The sequence below is a fragment of the Falco punctatus genome (genome assembly GCF_963210335.1).
Source record: "Falco punctatus genome assembly, chromosome: 3".
Taxonomy (NCBI): Eukaryota; Metazoa; Chordata; class Aves; order Falconiformes; family Falconidae; genus Falco; species Falco punctatus.
Window position 1 is genome coordinate 44,691,951 of NC_137582.1, and position 19,276 is coordinate 44,711,226.

The 19,276-nt window shown below is 38.0% G+C and overlaps 1 protein-coding gene across 7 annotated transcripts in view; it reads right to left on the minus strand.

Annotated features, from left to right (window-relative positions):
• NKAIN3 (sodium/potassium transporting ATPase interacting 3) overlaps positions 1 to 19,276 on the minus strand; it is a 377,204-nt gene that overhangs the window by 15,093 nt on the left and 342,835 nt on the right. For 4 of the 7 annotated variants that reach the window (XM_080378300.1, XM_080378302.1, XM_080378301.1 and 1 more), the window contains exon 5: positions 18,237 to 18,297. In XM_080378300.1, coding sequence (XP_080234426.1) covers positions 18,237 to 18,297 — 61 coding nt within the window. Of the gene's footprint in view, positions 1 to 945; positions 18,298 to 19,276 lie in introns of those variants that run through there. The other 3 variants (XR_013926577.1, XM_080378304.1, XM_080378303.1) reach the window with 3 other exon arrangements.

The following is a 19,276-nucleotide window of genomic DNA, read 5'->3' on the forward strand; positions in this document are numbered from 1 at the left end:
TTCCTTCTGTGGTCATAAGGATTTTAAAATAAGACATTTTAGTCTGAGTCTTGTGTCATGTTATTTTTGGTAAGATTTGAAGCAGCTTCAGGAAGCCACCTGTCCAAGCTGTCCTAGAAATCCTAAAAGCAGGTTCATAGAGAAGGTTATTTTTCTGTTGGTTTAGAAGGGCTTTTTGCAGACTTGTGCAGAGATCTGACAAATTTACAGCATGTCAGGATTCTTCGGTGGCATGGAAGGCAACTGCTTTCATTTGTTTATATGTAGGCATATACACACCACAGTCCTAAGCAGAATGTAGGTCCTCATTGTGTTAATTACCGTACAAATGTAAGAAGATAAGAAACAGCCCCTTCCCAGGCAATGTATGCACTAGGTAAACAAAGAGACAAAGAGTGCTCATCCAGCATGAGAGGATGGGGAAATAAGGCTTAGAGATTGAAGGACTGATGAAATACCCACTGAAATCTGTAGAAAAGCTCCTATTGATTTTTGTTGCCTCTCCTCTTGAGACCAGGAAAGGGCTGGCTTGGCTGAAAATGGACCTTGATGTACTTCAATCATAGAGCACCACAAGACTGTTTTCTCAAAAACTGTCTGAGCAGGACATAATGCTGATGAGCTAGCCCAGCCCAAATGCCAGCCCTCACCTATCCGCACCTCCTCTTTAAACTGTATTTCCTTAATGTTGCAGCTCTCCTGCAGAATGCTGTAATTAAATAAAACAACATACATAAAATCTGACTTAATTATTAATGGGACTGAACCCTTACAAAGAGACATGTTTGCAGATGTATCTTTGTAAAAGTTGATTTGTAAAATATCTAGATGTCTAGTGTAAGACATAGTTACTGATTCAGTTTTTAGAACAAATCGTGTCCACAGTGATATAATTTATTTTTTATTGGGGGGTGATATGCTTTAGTTTTCCCTGCTTTCTGAAGGTTTGTTTGTTTGTTTTTACTAGGGACATGTGATAGAAGGAGTTAAAAAATATGTTTTTGAGAAAATTCACCACTTCAGAACTAGACACTATTTCTCTCAGCAATCATAAGCATCACAACTGTAAGCTGGGAAAGAATTTAAAGTAACTAGTCCTTCTGCCAACAAATCTGTTGGAGAAAGAACTGAAGTAAATGCGTATTAATGATGGACAACATAGACATGTCTTTATCTGACAAAGAAAATATATTCAATAACTCCATCCAACAACTTTTGAGATGCTCAAACCTGTTTAACTGTGGCTTTCTTTATGGCAGTTCAAGATGTGTTATATAGTATTAAAGTTGAAGTTCAGCTTAAAATTCATGTGAAGCTAATTCTCAAAGCAAGAAGCTTCTCTATCACACAAGAAAATGGAATGTGCCATTTTTCATTATGTGTTCGATTTTATGGCTGATAGCTCTTCAATATGAAGGTTCATCATCAGTTATTTGAATTATAAGTTACTTTTAGTTTTTAAAATTCAGTTTGACTTTACCTGTGGTATTTTCACCACTTGTATCTAGTAGACTTCCAGGACTAAGACATTAAATACAGAAATCTGAATTTTTTCTTTCATTCAATACAAAGATATTACTAGGTACATTTCAGTTCAAACAGACGTTTTAGACATCAAACTTTGATCAAATACTTTAAAACTTTACATTGACCGAACTTTTCATATGCGTAAATCCTTCTGTTTAATTGGCCAAAAATAAATAGCAGCAACATTTATATAGGTTTCCCAAGGGGAAAACATTGGTTTAAGGATGATACCGAATAATTGATATTGTGTATTTCTGGCCTAGTTAATGGATTATGGATAACTTCTGCCATAGATTCATAGGACTACAATAACTTCAGAAAGTTGCATGAACCTGGAAGAAAGTTCAATTACATTAAAAAAAAGTATACAGTTCTATAATGCTATGCATTAAATTAAAAATAAAAAAAAAGAAACCCACAAGTTGTTAGCAGTAGGGATATTCAGGCACTAAACAAGGAACACCCCATGGAATCCAGTCATTAACTACAGTCATGCAGAGAGAAACTTAAAATCCTAGTGAGAGGATTTTTTAGCACCCCACAGATAATAGCAGGTTACAGCAGAAGCTAGTTATTTTATCTGCAGCTGGCTGCAAAACATGATCTATATTCCCACGGAATTGCTCTCTCTTTGTGTCACCTCAGTTTTGTGGTCATGCTGGATGCTTAATGGCCAGTGTGAAATGTGTCTTTAGAGTTCACTACCTGCTGGGCTTGAAAGTGCAGATCTGTGCTGGCTGTCCACCGCAGGTAGTCCATTAAAATGATGTTCATTCCCTCACAGGCCATATCAGAGGAACAGCTGTCATAATCTGCCTGAGTGAGAAAAGTGCAATACGCTGCTGGCTGAAGAAACCGTGTTCACTGCCATCAGTAATTCTGAGGGTTACTCTTTCGTAGACAGATGACATTTAGGTTTGCCTTACTGTTATTAATCCAGCGCGTTCCCCCCTACGCCTGTTAAAACGTGCTTCCCTTTGAAGTTAGCGCAGAAGAATAAGAGCTCTGAAAAAATCCTTTCTCCTTTCCCACCCTCTAATCTGGAATTCAGCTTCTCTGGCAATATCCCACCAACCCGCTGGCAGGCCTTGTGCAAACAGCTGCCAGAGCTTGTCAGCTGTTGGGATATTACTAATTTCCCCTTTCAAAGACGGGAAATTCTAAGCGTGTCTGGAAGTGTGGGGTATGAACGGAGCAGCAATATGCAGATAGCACAATTCTTAGTAAGTCCTGCAGCCTCCTGTCCTGGAATACCTTAGATCCCATCGATACTGGCCTCCCCTTTTTATAAATGAGAGTAAGCCCCAAAACTGACAGCTTGAACGGCTGGCACCTCTAGCTGTCCCCTTTGCAAGAGAGAGGCAGGCTAGCAGCTGCCTCAACCTGTATTGTTATGTACAGATTTTCTTAACCTATGAGGTTCCAAATACTGTTTTGCATTGCATTATTTTCCTTGTGTTGAGATTTTTTTGAATGGCAATATATTACTGCGATTACATTCATTAAGGAAAGGTATGTAACTGGGGAGGGTGTAACCAGGTCACGTAAGTGACAGGTAGTAAGTAAGAAAAGGAGCCAAAGTCGACGAGAAAAAGGAAGCAAAAATGGGAGATTGATGGTAAGACAGTGCTATATGCATAAAGTCCAAACTTTGGACTTTTCAATGTTTGCATTTGTAGCTTACATAAACTTTCCAGATAAGCATGTTTCTTTCTTAGGGTGTTTATTTTTTCATTTGCCTTCCATTCTCAAGAGACACAAGGTTCTCACACCCTTCCCTGAACCAGCCAGACTGACCCAGCTATCTGTCTGGAGCCAATAATACCTATTTTCCCCTCTTCATACTAAGTCCGAGCACCTAAGCCTCGAGTCATGTAGCAGAAGAATCACACATTCCTTTGCAGGATCCCAGGAATAGCTTCTCATTTATGTAGAGGACTACAGGAGAGAAAAATGTGTGCAAGACAATTAAGAGAGGGAGAAGAAGAGACATCAGTAACCATATGAGGCATCGTGATTGCTGCTCTGTCTCTATAAAGTACTAGCAGGTAGTAATCAGGTTAAAACAGGATAAAGCGGTAGAAAATTGCTAAGAGAACCTTTTCCATAAACTTTTATTACTGGAAGCTAGAAGGGGAATATTTCAGGTTTCCACAGTAATTATTAAGATTTTGCACTGGATTTGCTTCTTAGTCTTCACCTAGTGAGATAGATTGACATTTTTAAAAACTGCCCCGTATTAAGTACCACATTTTTCTGCAGGACTGCACTGAAAGAAGCACCCTCTCGACAAGCTGCCTTAGCAAGGGCACTAGTAAGCAAATTTTAACTATGAGCTTGGCTACTGAACTCTCTCCTCATTTTATTGGTGCTGTGACATCTAATATACCAATATCAGATTTTCAGAGATTTTTAATTCTCCTAGGATATGACTGCCTGGTAAGATGAGGGAAGTGTGAGGAAGATCAAAGATGTTAGGCAGTGAAAATGGCTCAAACCTTCTCAACCAAGAACCCCCAGTCATTCCAAATCTGAAAGCACCTTTCAAAAATATTCCCTGTGCCATGCCTTTGAAAGCTATTTACAGCCATACCATCTCATTACTAAGTCAAATGACAGGCTGCCTGATTATGTGTTTTTTCTTAAAGTATTTCCCAATCACTTTCAAGTCATTAAGGACCCCTGGACTGGTAAAAGTCCCTAGAAGAATACAGTTGTCACAAATAAAGCCTATAGGAAAAATACTTATCACAAGTTTATAATCACTGATTTAATATTAGAAAATAATATACTTTAAGCTGCAGATATGTAGGAATCCTTTCCTTCAGGCTTCAGCAAACACACATTTTTCATGATGTTGTGCTATCTGCAAACCCATGTGCAAAGTTTAAGTTGATGAGGAGTAGTTTTCCATTTCAGTTTAAAATGCCATATTGTGCTCTCACTAAACACTTATCAGAGCCTAATCTTTCTGGCAAAGCACATCAGCTCGGGCATCAAACATCCCATATACCTCAGCATACTTGGCTATGACTTGTGTTATTCATCAGTGATGCTGTTTGAACAAAATATTTCTGATGATATGTTTTCTTTCTATATAGGTCACTATTTTTCTGTTCCTCATTTTAATGAAAATGCTAACATTTTAATGAGAATACTAACTTTTTTCCTTTATTTTTTATCTTGATGACTAATATACTTGTCTAATGACTAATAACTAAATGATTTATTATTTATTTATGGAAAAATATATGGAAGTTGTATTTAAAGACTGCAAACAAAGCAAACTTTTTTATGAGGCTTGTATTTGAAGGTACTATTGCTAGTTATAGAATAATATTTCAGATACAGTGAAGGGTAGCCTTCTTTCTGCAAATGACTGAAGTAAATTGCAAACAGTTCCAATTACAATGTCTTACATAATTTTTATACAGTAAGAAAATTGGATATGTGAAAAGTCTTAGCTCAATTGTTTTCACTAATTATTGATTTTCCCTTCTAGCACCCTTTCTGATATAAACCCTTTTGGTGCAGAGTGCTCTGGGATTCTCTCTTTTTCTTACCATTAAAGTTACTATACAGCCTATGCACAAATTACACTAGCAAAGGAAAAAAACCCCATGCATAAAAGATACTAAATGCCCAGAAACTAGATCTATCAATTACATTTGCACAATACCAAAAAAAAAACAATGCCATTGAGTTTTCGCAACACATACCCAGTCAATCCACTAAAATGGCAGCTCAAGTGGTTAAGAGTAAAGGCTGTTGTACAGAAGGCTGCTACAGCTTCAGTCACACCTCCAGACACACGATCTTCATGATAAATGTGTCCAAGCTGGCTGCAGAAGAGACAGAACTCTGAATCTGCCAAGTTGTGCTTTGATCTTTTTTGGTATTCCGATTCAGGGTTATACGTTATGTATTAGCATGCCTTTATATGTCTGCTGAGTTTGATGCCATAAACTACAGAGTTCTTTTAAAAATATTTAGTGCAGATGCTAGGACCGATTGGAATTGATCTGTTCCACTTACAGTTCATTGCTAAGTCACAAGTTAGGTGTTTTGTTCCTTCAAGTTGTTTTTATTCCTATCAGTTGAGTCCTACGGGGCTCTATTTCTGGCCTGCTGTTCTTTGTATCCATACCAATGTCTTTTTGCTTCAGTTATTTGTCAGCATGATCCAATTATTTTGAGACAACACTTAAGTATTTATATCTACCTGGTTATTATATATCCAAGGATATCTCAGCTTCCGTTTCTAACCTTAACTACAAGTCACAGATGCTTTAGTATGTGAAAATAATGTTCCCCTTTATATAATGCAGACCCTGTTCAACTCTACTGAATAATTAAAGATAAAACTTCCTAGAGCAAAGTATTTACAAGATCAAATACATGACATAAAGCCATGCCTTTCAGAACACTTGTGACATTTGGAAGAAAGGATTTCTATGCATAGAAGAAAGTTCACATCATCTATTCACAAGAGAATATTAACTTTATTTTAAAAATTAGGTTACAAGACTGGGGGGATTCTTTTTATCATTGAACGATTCTGGATTTTTACTTCCACCTTCCTAAGGATGGAAGAGTGTTCCTGAACTTTACTGCTATCATCCTCTGTGATGTGGTATTCATGTTTTTGTATCTTTCCTTGTCTTACGAAGAGTGAACAGGAGCAAGTGAAGGATGTTCAGGAGAGCATGCCTGTGTTCATGGCACAGCACAGGATACAAGCCAGAGAGGCAAGGAGCTGCCAACCTGCTCCTCAAGCAGAGGCTGCAGCAGGGAGCAGCAAACCCGGTGGACCTTAGAAATGATGGAAAAAAAGCACTGCTAAGGACTCAGGAGGCCAAGCAGAGTCTACTGCAATTCAAGAAGCCAAATGTCACAGCACTCTCCAAGCTATCAAACTGCAGCAAGGTCTTTTACCATCTCATACCAACACACTCTTCATGCCCATCCCTCTGCTGCCTTCTCCTGGTCTCTCCTCACCCAAGGTGTGCATGCACACACACTAACTGCCCAACCTCTTAACAGAACCAGCCACAGCTGCACCTTATCTACATTGGCCAACCTGCCACCCCCCCCCCCCAAGCCAGCCCACAGCTGTATTTTATCAATGTTAATTAACCCAGCTTCATCCCTCTACAGCCAGAGACTTGGTTAGGACACAAATGGGAATCATAGTCCTCCATCTGCACAGACACAAACAACAGAGTAAATGTTATAAGCCTCTCATTCGTAATCTCTATGATCTGGTAACTTTGAGTTTTCCATTTAAGAAGTGTGCCAGTTTATAATCCAATTAATTCTGCCTTTTTTGAGTTTTGTGTTGTGGTTTTCATTGGGAGTTTTCTATAAACAAGAGCGTGCACTTGCACTTCAAAGATGTGGCTGACTAAAGCTCTGTCACATTCAGCCCATGTTGCAATTTTTCTTGTCTTTCCTTTATAGCTCTGTTTTCAAATCTTTGCTTTAAAATCTGCTTAACATCTCTGCCTGTTGATGTCTTTTACTGCCGGGAGAGTTTCCTTCTTCCCCGACCCTTCCTTCCTTTACTAGTAGCTGACTTTGCTACTTTGACTGAATTTGATATACATGCTAAATAGTGTTCTCCCAGTAGCCTGAGGGTCAGGTATCAGCTTTTCTAGAAGAATACTGATCTGGTGATATCACTTTATGATATCAAACACATTAACACTGTAAAACATTTCCCTCTCAGATGAGGCAATTTTCATTTCCTCATCCTCCTCATTTATCATCCTGCCTTTTCCCCATGACCACCAGTGACGTCCTGTGTAGAAATCCTGCTTCACCACTGAACATCTGCTCCTTAGTGTGGAGCACTGTATGCATTTCCTCCTCTGCAACTACACTGCTCACAGCTACACCTTGCTTAGAGGTGGCCTGCTTCAATTCTTGAGAAGGCAGACCTCAAGGCTTTCTACAACACATCTTCCAGGGTTTCAGCCTCTTTAAACTCCAAACCACATTTTTTCCTTTGCTAAGCAGACCATGCTGCCTTCAGTGCTGCTGCAGTCTTCCTCTCCACATCCCAGCAGAAAATCCCACATTCCGCCTCCCAGTAGGCAACCTTGTGGTCCTAATGTGCCTTCTCTGAATTCAAGTCTACGGATCAGAAACAGTGGATAAACTCTTTGTGTGATCTCCAGATTCTCAGTCCTCTCCTTTCAATCTTTTATCTCTGTGGATGATCACAAACCAGAAAGCTCTAATCTTCTGTTCATTCTTGCCTTTAGATTTTGAAGATGGGAAAGCCAGCAAAATATCTCTTCTGTTGGTCAGTGTCATTCCAGCCTTCTCTACCCCCAGTACATGCACTATCAAGTCCTTCTATGGTACTCTCAGTCTGCCCCAGAATATCTGGCCATCCACTATTTCAGAGCCATTGTGGCTATATCTGCTAAGTCTACACTTAATCACATCCAAATACATCAACGAGTACTTATTTGTCTCTGTGAGTGTTTCTCTGCAAATGGGGAAACTTACTGCACGTGACATTTTTATTACTTTTATTCTGCTTTATCTCTTCACCTTCAACTTGTCTTGCCAATCTCTTAATATTTCTTTTGGCATTACCATCTCTGTCACCAACTCAAATTAGCTCCAATATAATATGACTGCATTTTCAGCTTTGAAAATAGAGCTAAGAATGTGGAACATTATAAAATTGGAGCTTACAATGGCCAGTGGTCTTCTCATATATGATGCAGTGAAAAAAGAACTGTCATGCATGTCAGAAAATGTGATGGCTAGGGAAATGGTTTTCTTGTTGTTAGAAAGTTGGTTTAATTTCATATTAGAAGAAAGATGAATGTGCAAAAGAGGAATAGAGTGTGTAACAGGATTAATAATCACTTTGGAGCTACCAGTGAATCAGTTTGCAAATGATACAGAAAGATAATGCAATACTGACTTCATCAGTAAAAAATCCTCTCCTTGAAGAAAGATGAAGTAAAAAGTACACTTCTATGAAAACCTTGTAACTCTCAAATTTCAGTCCTCTAAAATAACACATTGTCATGGTTAAGGAGGAAAAGAAAATGAGTAGAAGTTAATGCCAAGAAATAAATCATCATATAAACGGTGACATAGCATTACTCGGTTTTTCTGCAGTAATACTGAGAAAAACCATATTAGCTATATCACCCATCTCAGTAAGAGAACACCTCTTGCTATAAATCTTGCTTCTCTTATATCCTGAAATCTGTAAGGCTATTGAAATAGTACAACTAGGAAATCTGAAAAGTACAACATATAGACAAAAAGGTCCAGTTTTACAAATAGGAGACATTTAGAAAGGTTATTTTATGAAGGGTTGAAGGTGTGATGAAATCAGAAATACAGTAAAAAGACCTAAAGAATAGGTAAAAATTCAACAGAATAAAGAGTTCAGCCAAACCCCCTTAAATTATTTTTTTAATGTCTTCTCCTTTCTCTTGTTTTTTGACTGTTGCTCTTCTAAGAAATCCTTGTAATATTTTATTTGCAAGGGTCTTTCTCTCACTTTTATTTCATCAACAATCAACATTTTTATCCCTTCCTTTTCCAAACAAAATTGACAACTTTTCTTGGTGGAGCATGCTGTTTGCTTTTAGATTTATGAGATTTGGAGCTGAGATCTGCAAAGATAGGTAAGAATGTGGATAGTTAATTCTTGAGTTTTTTGATTTTGCCTCATTTTGAGAAGGTATACATTACCAAATAAAATGATCTTCCAAAATTACCGGACTGTGACCTGAAATCTGTGGCTTGGTTCAAAATACTTCACTGACTTGTGCTGGTTAGCCATCTTCTTTTGAATTCATACAGTAGCTGCTTTGCAAAGTGGTTGTTTGAATAGCCTCTAAGGCTACAATGTATGATTACATACACTGGGATCCAGTACATACAGTGGGCCCCATATTGTATGACTTTTGTTATGGATACTTCCTTAAAACATGAAATAAGCAGCTTTGGCTTTTTTAGTGCTGTATTTCAAAGCTTAATATTGTTAGAAAGGAACTGTGAATAAACCTCATCTTCAGGAAAATTCAGTGGCCATCTCTCAGCTGACCTGATCTGCATGGATCTGTTTTCATTTTTGGAGCTATTGTCTGTAAGGAAAAAGGGAGGACCTTTCTTTCTTCTAAAATGAAACCTCACCACCACTCTCTCAGGCCAAACATGGGCATAAAGGAAAAGGCACTGAGAACTCTGGCCACCTAAACTGCTAATCCATCCACGAGTCTGTTGAGTGTGTCAAACACGTGGAGATATGTATAACGGGAAGCTGTGGGAATACTTGTCTCAATTTAGCTCACAGAATCTCCAGATTCCAAGATAACTTACAGCCCAGTGTAAAGCCTGATTAATCCTGTACCCTCCTTGATGCAGTACACAGCATTAGGACATGGGCACACCACCAAAGGCAGCAGATATTACAAGACAGAGCTCTTAGGCATGATGTGCTCACTGAGAAATTAGCACTCAAGCAACAGTAACAATGAAATGGATGTTACTTAAGGTGAGGCCCAGAAAGTAGGACTACTCATCTGCATGAAAATTAAGACCTGGGGGAGATGGCATTTACCCAGAAGAGTGGGAGTTTTATAAGTTTCTTTTCAAGCTCCACAAATTAAAACAGACACAAAGCTGTGGCCACTTAGAAATGAAGAAGGAAGAAGATCGGTACTGGAAGTGGAAAATGGATTTGTAAAGAGGTTTAATTTTAATGGAGAAGATGGGTGAAAGGTAGGGACAGGAACAGGCACCACTTAGGCCTGCATGTGATGTCAAGTGGAAAGCTCGGGAGAGGGATGCTGGGTGCTGGAGTAAGACTGATTTAACAACAGATGCAATTTAAGTGAAAAGGCTAAGGTGCTGGCAACTGGGGGTTGGGGTACCATCCATTTAAAAGCAGATTTAATTTAAACAGAAAGGCCAAGGAGGTAGAAGGTGGAGACTAAAAGAAAATCAATATTAAATGAGCTAAGTAGAAGCCTGAATCAAATCAACTATTTAAAAACAGGGCATACTGAATATTTGGGGGTGGCGATGCAACGCATGCACCTAAGAAATGTCAAGGAACTCTCAGTAAATCATATATCCCCTATAATCAGAACAATTCAATTTTATTAAGAAAATAAATTTACTATGGTAGTAAACCAAGAAATCATAAAGGAAGTTATGATCCCCAGTTTAAGGAAAATTATGTGATTGTAATTATATCTCTATTTGAAGTTAATTGCGTTTCAAGTATATATGTGTGTGTGTATAAGTATATATATGGGATATGGCATATAATATTCAGAGAATCAGAAGTAGTTTGGGTTGGAAGGGACCTTTAAAGGCCATCTAGTCCCACCCCTTCTGCAATGAGCAGGGACATGCTCAGCTACATCAGCTTGCTCAGAGCTCTGTCCAACCTGACCTTCAATGTTTGCAGGGATGAGGCATCTACCACCTCTCTGGGCAACCTGTTCCAGTGTTTCACCACACCCATTGTAAAAATATTTTTCCTTATATCTAGTCTGAATATTCAGCATCAACAGCAGAAATTAATTACATTTGCAAAACAGAAATTTATGAGGTAGTAGTGAACTAGTGTTTTAAAACTCTCCTTTCTAGTTATCAGTCGGGAAATCAATTCAAAGCTAAGGGGAGTCTGTATATAACTACATTTGAAACAGAGTATGTACATATGCAAATATATAACCATACATATACATATACATATCCATCTACACACATATATACATATTATATACACGTATATATCTTTATTCAAACAGGTAAAAATTGTCCAACATATAACCAATATTGTTGTGACACATTGCTCTATTCAGAGAAATGTGTTAGTACTTTGTGCAAATAATGCACAAAAAATATTTTGCTTTCCATACAGATATTTCTAAATGCTTCACCTGTACTCCTGAAGTCCCATTTAATCCATTTTATATATATGTGCATATTTCTATAATCAGAACCCAAAATTATGGATGGAAGCAACTGATTGCAGCTCTGTACCTTTTGGCATCTGAAAGCTCACACAATTCATTGGTATACAAGAGATCTTTTAAAAAAATATTTAATTTTATACTCCTAAACTCTCCCTCAACTTTGTACAAAAAAGAATGAGTGGGTAACTCTGACTTGATCAAAATGACCAAGTACTGTTTCGATGTATGAAGCAGATGAAAGTACGTATAACGTGCGGAGCCACCTGTAGTGCCAGGCAGCTGGCTCTGGGTACTCTCACTGGGTTTTCTCACTTGCACAGGGGCTTTGCAAAGCCACACCATGTGTTCACTACTACTGCTCTCACCTACTAATATTCCAGGGAATATCAGATAATAATTCTTTGTTAATGAAATAACAATGAAATTAATTGTTAATTAATTTGATGAAAGAAATAATGAAATAAATTTTGCTAGTGATTGAGGTGCTTCTTCCCTTCTGAATTTCAGGAAAAAATTTCTCTCTTCTGTTTTGTTGCAGCACAAACAAGCTAGCAGGCTGCAACAAGTCTTCTACCATTGGTCAGATTCTCAACCTTTCTCTCTCTCTCTCTCTCTCTCTCCTCTCCCTCTGCTTCTTCCAGATCCCTCTTCACTGGCTGCTCCTCTTCCATATGGTTATGCTTTTATTTTACACCACCTCTGAGGTTTTACCCATGGTTGTGTGCTTTATATCTATGCACACATTTCTGTAGGATCTAGAACAAATGCTTGCTCAGACAATGTAAAATAACTTAATGAAAATAGGAAAATAAATAAAATTGATATAGTATGTAGTGGAAATTAAGCATAATGTCCTTGCTATATTTCTTCCTTCATTAAATACTTCAGAATTCATTGTGTTAGTTTAGTGTAGAAGTGAGCACGCATTTTCAGTTCATTCATACATTAAGGTTAATGATAACTTGGAGGACTGTAAGACTATAGAGTGTTGTTAAAATAAGAAGTTATAATTTATGTTTCCTGTATGGGAGAAAGTGGAGTCCAGTATAGGTGGGATAGTAAATAGGTAAGTCTGCATCTAATCAACAAACTCCAGCTGGACAGACCTCTAAAGCCTACAGAAACTGTAACTTGACATTTGTCTCCATTAAATGTTTGGTAGGATTGGCCCGGGTCACAGCTGAACTTAGGGAGCCCCTGGATACTCCTGGTGCTATTTCTGATCACACTTCAACCTCTTCTTCAACTCATAGTGGCATCTGCAAGGTGATGACAGCAGCTGCTGGCAGGGAAGGAGTCACTCCCTGGAACAGCCACACTGAAATGTGGGCAGCACCTCAGTGCAAGGAACAGCAGGAACCACCTACCTATCATCAGCCAGATGTTTTATGGCATTGGCTGGGCTCCCTGGCTTTCCAGATGTCACAGACCACATTTGATTACAGCTATGTTAGACTCTTCATCTCTGCAGGAGCCCACATTCGTTTATTTTTAGAAAACTGTTCAGTTGAATAAACACAGAATACATTTCCGTTATAGATTCATTACATTTCTGTGCCTAGCAATACATATAGTCTATGTCTGGAGAAAATAACTGATGCCGCTGTTTTACCAAAACTAGTATATCAAAATTCTGGGGTTTTGGGTTGCCTGTCCAGATGAACAGAGAGATGCAAACGGCTTTTCAAACCTTCCAAAAATCCTGATAGTCTCCAAAGCCAGGAGAATGCTGTTAACCTGGCAGCTATAGTACTCTTTCAGTGCCAGGCAGTAAAATTTATTATAATTTTTAAAGTCTCTGTCAAACATATTCATCTGTTGGTCAGTAACAACATGTTTTGTTTCAGTATCTCGAGTCCTTAATGGCCTAAAGGTGAGAGTGGTGAGTGCTAAAGCCCAGCGATGATCTGTGCAGCTGGCTGCTGTTTGGCAAGTTTCCTAAGTCCTCATTTTCAGTGAGGTAATTTCAGATAGTCATTGTTTGGGGCTGTTTGATTCTTGTATTGCCCAACAGAAATGTAGTGCAGCAGCATCCTTCTTGGTCATCCTTGATATTCAGCATTTTATGATAAAACCTATATTTACTAGAAGGTAAATGGACTCAACCACATGGGCAATTGCAATTGTTGAAAAGATATCGGTAGTGGGTTCCCAAAAAGTCCTTAGTTAAGGAAAACTGCATATTTATATATCAAGGTAATCACACATACGAACATATATGGATCTGTTCCTAATATTATCTATTGCTAGTTCTTCATTCATTTTGCAAAAAATAGTACATTTATAAGAAATTTATCACAGCTGGACCAACTGTGTAACTACAAATATTAAATTAAATGTGAGGGAAATATTCTTTCTCTCTTCTTTGATTACTGCCAACAGATGCTCTATGGTGTGTATAAATGTAATGCCATATGTCAGATAAGGCAAGGCAGTAGTTTTTCAGCAGTGGTAATAATGTATCTTGCTTTACTTAATACTTGTCTAATGATGGCATATGGAGGTTCCTATTGATACCACAGTATGGGAAACTCTTCCTTTTTAAAAACAGATTCATCTTCCTCTCTGTTCTGAAAGTACAGCTGAGCTGTGAGTACAACTAAAATAGGGGAGTGAAAAAAACCCCTTTTTTTGTTTATTAATTTTGTTCTTGTGGTTTCATTTAGGGGATAAAGCTTTCCTCTGTGGTGAATGAAAGCTCTTTATCTTTGCTCAGGCATGGAAGAGGTTTGAGCTTCCTTGGACTGACCTTTTGGTGCTTCAGTCTTGTTTTGATAATAAATGCTGAAATCACAATTGTAGTTCTGTGGCAAATCTTCCCCTCTGATTTAACACTTTTTTCCTTATGCAATTTGTATGCAACTCAGCTTCCACCCCCCAAATTCACATACAGTACAGAACTATCACTTCTGACATGTGTCAATGTCATATTTATGAACTAGTATTGAGCAGCAATAACGCCATCAACTGTCTCTCAAAAAAGTCCAGAAACTACTTAGAAATTTAATAATGATTTTAACAATGTATTTTGCCTAGTCTCCAGGCTCTGCTTTATTAAAACCATTCAGTATCTCTGACAAGGTGGCAACAAGCTTCTGACTTCATTTTTAGGAGAAAATGATTCACAAACAGGATAGTGACAGGCTTTTATGATTACAGATTTCACATATTCTGTTCCTTCAAAAGGGTTTATATAGATTGATAGATCTACAGAGAAAGAAATGAAAAAATGAAGGGAAGAGATATAAATAGACTTTTTCATTAGGATGAATGATGGAAGGTATTAACCCCACTACAGCAGTGTACCTTTTACATGTCTTCGTTCTCATTCCTTTTGACCTGCTATCATCTCCCTTCTAAGTAAAAGTTAACTATGATCTGAAATGTAGGTAAGGTGAGCAATTGCTGGAAATAAATGTTTCCACAAGCATTATTACTGTTCAGAAAAGTGTCCATCAGCTGAAATGTCAGGCTCAAAATCCATTTAAGCACTGCACAGAGGCTAAACAGCCAGCTATTATTAATTTTTAAGTCTGCCTGACAGGTTTCAGACCAAGAACTGGGGTTAACTTGATACACTGTATATTGCAGAGTATATTTAATTAGGGAGGCTTTGACTCTCAGATGGCTGAGGATTTATTCTGTGCAAACTACTGCAAAAATATGATAGAATAGCTGCATCTACCTAAGAAAAGAATCTGCTGCATCGCATTAAAATGCTCTTTTGTTGCAGTTTCTTGGATCTTTATCCTGATGTAATCACTGTTTACTTTTAACCTGACTGTTTGGAAGCACCGCTGTACTTCTCTCTTAAATACATTTTTCTTCATTATGCTGCAAGTTAGCAATGTGAATTTTCACAGAGTAAGTCTTGTTCTTCTCAGCTAATTACCAGGCCAAAACATTTTTCCACTGTGCCTTACACAAATGATTCTCCACTTAAAACATATCTGTGGCATTGCTAAGAATGAGTTAACATTTGTCGTTAATGTATCTATAAGCACAGAGGACTCTAAAACACAAATGGGCATTAAGACACAGGTTAGCAGAAAGTGAGATACTGAAGGGCTATTTAGTTGCTTTGGATTGGATTTGAGATCTTAGAAGGGAATAAAAAAAGTAACAAATCAGAAATTATTTCCCTCCACTGGCTGTAAAATCTCCTATCTGTATCTATTCTGCTTCTTTGCTCCACTTCCAGCACGCTGCTCTGGCCCCTGCCCTAGGTCATCCTCCGCTAACTAAAAATATCTATTCACACAGTAGTCTAGAAGATTTTATGTAAAGGTACAAGTGAAAACGGCAAACTCACCTATTCCTAACAAAGGATGTTGAGCTAAATTACATCATACTTTCCAAAATGAGTGAGATAATTTTCACTTACAATAAAACACCACATCGGCATTTCTGGAAGACAAGCAGAAATTAAATGCAGATACCTGATTCCTTTGTGGAGAACAGGCACTGGGTTAGTTTTACATACCAGATCAACTTAGCACTTGATGTATTTTACTGGTTAATAAATATATCAGCTGCTCTCCACTCTCAGTGGTTTAAATGTCCATTGGTATCATACCCTACAAAAATCTCAAAAGACAGTCAGGTGGGCTCACAGTCAGAAGAAAGTGGGTCAGGCCTTGGATGTCAAAGACAGACTTCAGCCCAACTCTTCTGAAGCAGACAAGTTTTCTAAGTGAAAAAGGCCCTTAACTTGACAATAACCCTGTTGTGAGGCCCTGAATATAAACCACACATACTCTTTATCAGGTGACTGCATTCTCCATGATCTTGTATTCTTTGGTGTGAGTTTTGTCTTTCTTTCACACATGCATAAAGCACAGATGTGTGAAGCACGCTATGAAGGACTAAACAAAACCAACAATAATATAGCATACTTGTGTAAAAAGTGAAGAGTCTGTCTTCCCAGGTACAGATATATTTGTGTTTGCATGTGGATATGCACGTACACACACTATTACTCTTTTAAAGGCAGTGTAGTTTGTGTCTTCCTTATCAGTCTGCCAGCCTTCCTAATAAGTTAATGAAGCCTCCCTGTTCCAGGAATATAGTTACAATTGTCTTATAAACGAAGTTTCCAGGTATCTGTTTGAAGCCCTAGCTACCATCATGACCCACCACATCCATACGGAAAGAAGTTGTCTCTGGATATCAATGACCAAAACCTCTTGTCTATACATCCCAAATTACAAAGCTGCCTTGCTGCTGCGCTGTCCTCTGCTGTTATCCTGTGTTACTGGTTCCTGACTGACTGGCAATTCCCAGCTTTCCAAGCGAGTGTTGTCGGGGCTGTTCCCTCTCCTTAGGACCTACTTTTCATGTTGCTTCTCCAACTGTTCATATTTCTCCTTTCCAGCACCAGTCTTTGTCCAGGCTTCTTGCACCTTTTCATGGTGCACTATGTGTACACCATGCTTATGACTCCTTCCCACTCTGTTTTATCTGAGAATCTCTTTGATGTATTTTCTTCCTTCTAGAAATCTAAATGAAAGTGTTAAAATAGATTTGACACTAATATCTGTCACATTATGATGGAGAACCAAAAGTTGTACAATTTGTAGCAATAGAAGAGCGTTTTGTTTATGGTCTTTCACACTGTTTTCAATCAAAAAGTCTGCTTTGCCATCACAGTCATGAATTACTTGAACTACCTTTTCAATAAGACTTTCCCAGATATTATCAAATGCTTTCCTACAAAATGAATTAATTTTTTCTACTATATTCATTTCATCCACTAGTGCTATTCTGTGAAGAAACAAAACTATGTTGAGATTTATGAATGAAAGTATACGAATAAAAGTTTGTTCATGTATTATTTATCCTAAAGCCATAAAATGCTATTGGCATTTGTTCCCTTTTTTTTTTTTTTTCACCTAGAGGTAAGATATTTTACTGCTTAACTCCTCACGTACAAGAGGAAGTAACTGACATGATCATACGTTGTCCCTTTTTTAAATAGACTTGTTCTTGTATCCTCTCCTCTTTGCTCATCCGGTATTACTCCATTATCACCACTGCTTTTACCAATTGCTATGCTAGTCATGCGGGTATGGTGACCTTGTCAGGGAATCCTCACAATCTCTTTTCACACAGCATCCTACCAAAATGTTCAGCATATTCAGATTTTTTCAATGTCCACTTAATGACTTTCAATAAATATTTTTTTTAAGGTGTGCACATTTTGAAACTTCTTGAACAATATGGTAGGTAGGTTAAGAGCATGTGGTTAGCATTTTAGATGTGTGGTCTAGTTTCTTCCAAGTGTTGAACAGGTCTGTCTAATCATTGATAAGAGCGATACTGCACACTGTAAATGGCTTGATCTGTCATCTCCATTAACTTTACTGTTGATAAAGCTGTCATTTGGAAAGAACAGACTAAATGGCTTCAGGAGCTTTGATTCAAATTTAAATGTACATACATAAAGACTTATATATATATGTATATGCAACACGGATCACACAGTTTTCAGCAGGGTGACTGGCTCACGCAAGGTATTCATGGTGTGAACTCTATGAAGAAGTTTAGTAAGTACAATCCTGACACCTAGATAAGGTGTTACTACCAAAATAAGTATGTCTTTGAGCACAATTGGTTAAGTACATGAATGTCAGATTCTGCCATTTTTCAAACTTTGTTCTTCGCCTTGGTAGTTAATGCAAGACTAAGTCTCACCCCAGGTACTGTGGCTCCAGAGATGGAGAGGTGTGTATCAGTACTTACAGCTGTCCTCCTCCTCCAGGAAAATACTGATCACGTAACAGGCATACACAAATCCAATCAGCTGTATGAAACAAGGGGAAAAGCAATCATTAGAACACATTGAACACTTGTTAAGCTTTTAGTACAATGGTATTAAATACAAGCATCACAGATAAATTTAAAAGAAGATTTGCTTCCATTTCCTGTATTTATATGTAGATTTCAGTGCAAATGGTCACAAACAGCTAAATTAAAGAGACTTTCTCTCTTTTGCTCACCCTGTCCCACTGAGATCAGTATTGATGAATACTACTATTGAGTAATACTGGTGGAAAACACTTGGACCTTGATGTTCATCTATTACTTGCATTCCTTTGTTTGTTCAGTGCCTCTGTTTTCACATGACTTTGTTCATATGAATGTGGGCCCCCTAAGCACCTAATTTATGTATTAAAAAGATAAAATATTTGTTGACATAGTAAAGCTTGCGTGGAATCTGCAAGACATGTTGTTTTGTGCTGCATATAGTGTTCCAGTGAAGAGCTGTTTGGCAAAAGTTTAATTTGGTATGTGAAGTGTCACGATATAGCTGAACAGTAAAGCTGGGTTAGGATTCATCAGCGTCAGGACATACCTTATCAGAAGGGCTTATCGGTAAATCACATTAACTATGCAAAAAATGAGCAGGCTTATTTCCTCAAAGGGCAACACAAGCAAAATCATACCATTATTTCCAAAGAAGGTTCCACAAAAACATCCTCCTCAACCCGATCTTTGTCACTTGTGCCACTGAGAGGAAGGGATTAAGATCTTTAGGATCAGGGGATAGAAACTCTGCTCATTTGCCTTCCATATAGACAAAATGTTTTCTTATGCCTACCACCAAAGAAGAAGAAAATCCCACTGGGCCAGGAAACCTATTAAACTGCACTGCCCAGACACGTCCATCCTTGAGAAAATATTGTTTGTGCAGCTGTACACAATTCGTGCTATCTGAAAGCCTTGAAAAGACTGTTCATAAGAGATTTCTAAAATAACCCAGAGATTAGTTTTAAGAAAAC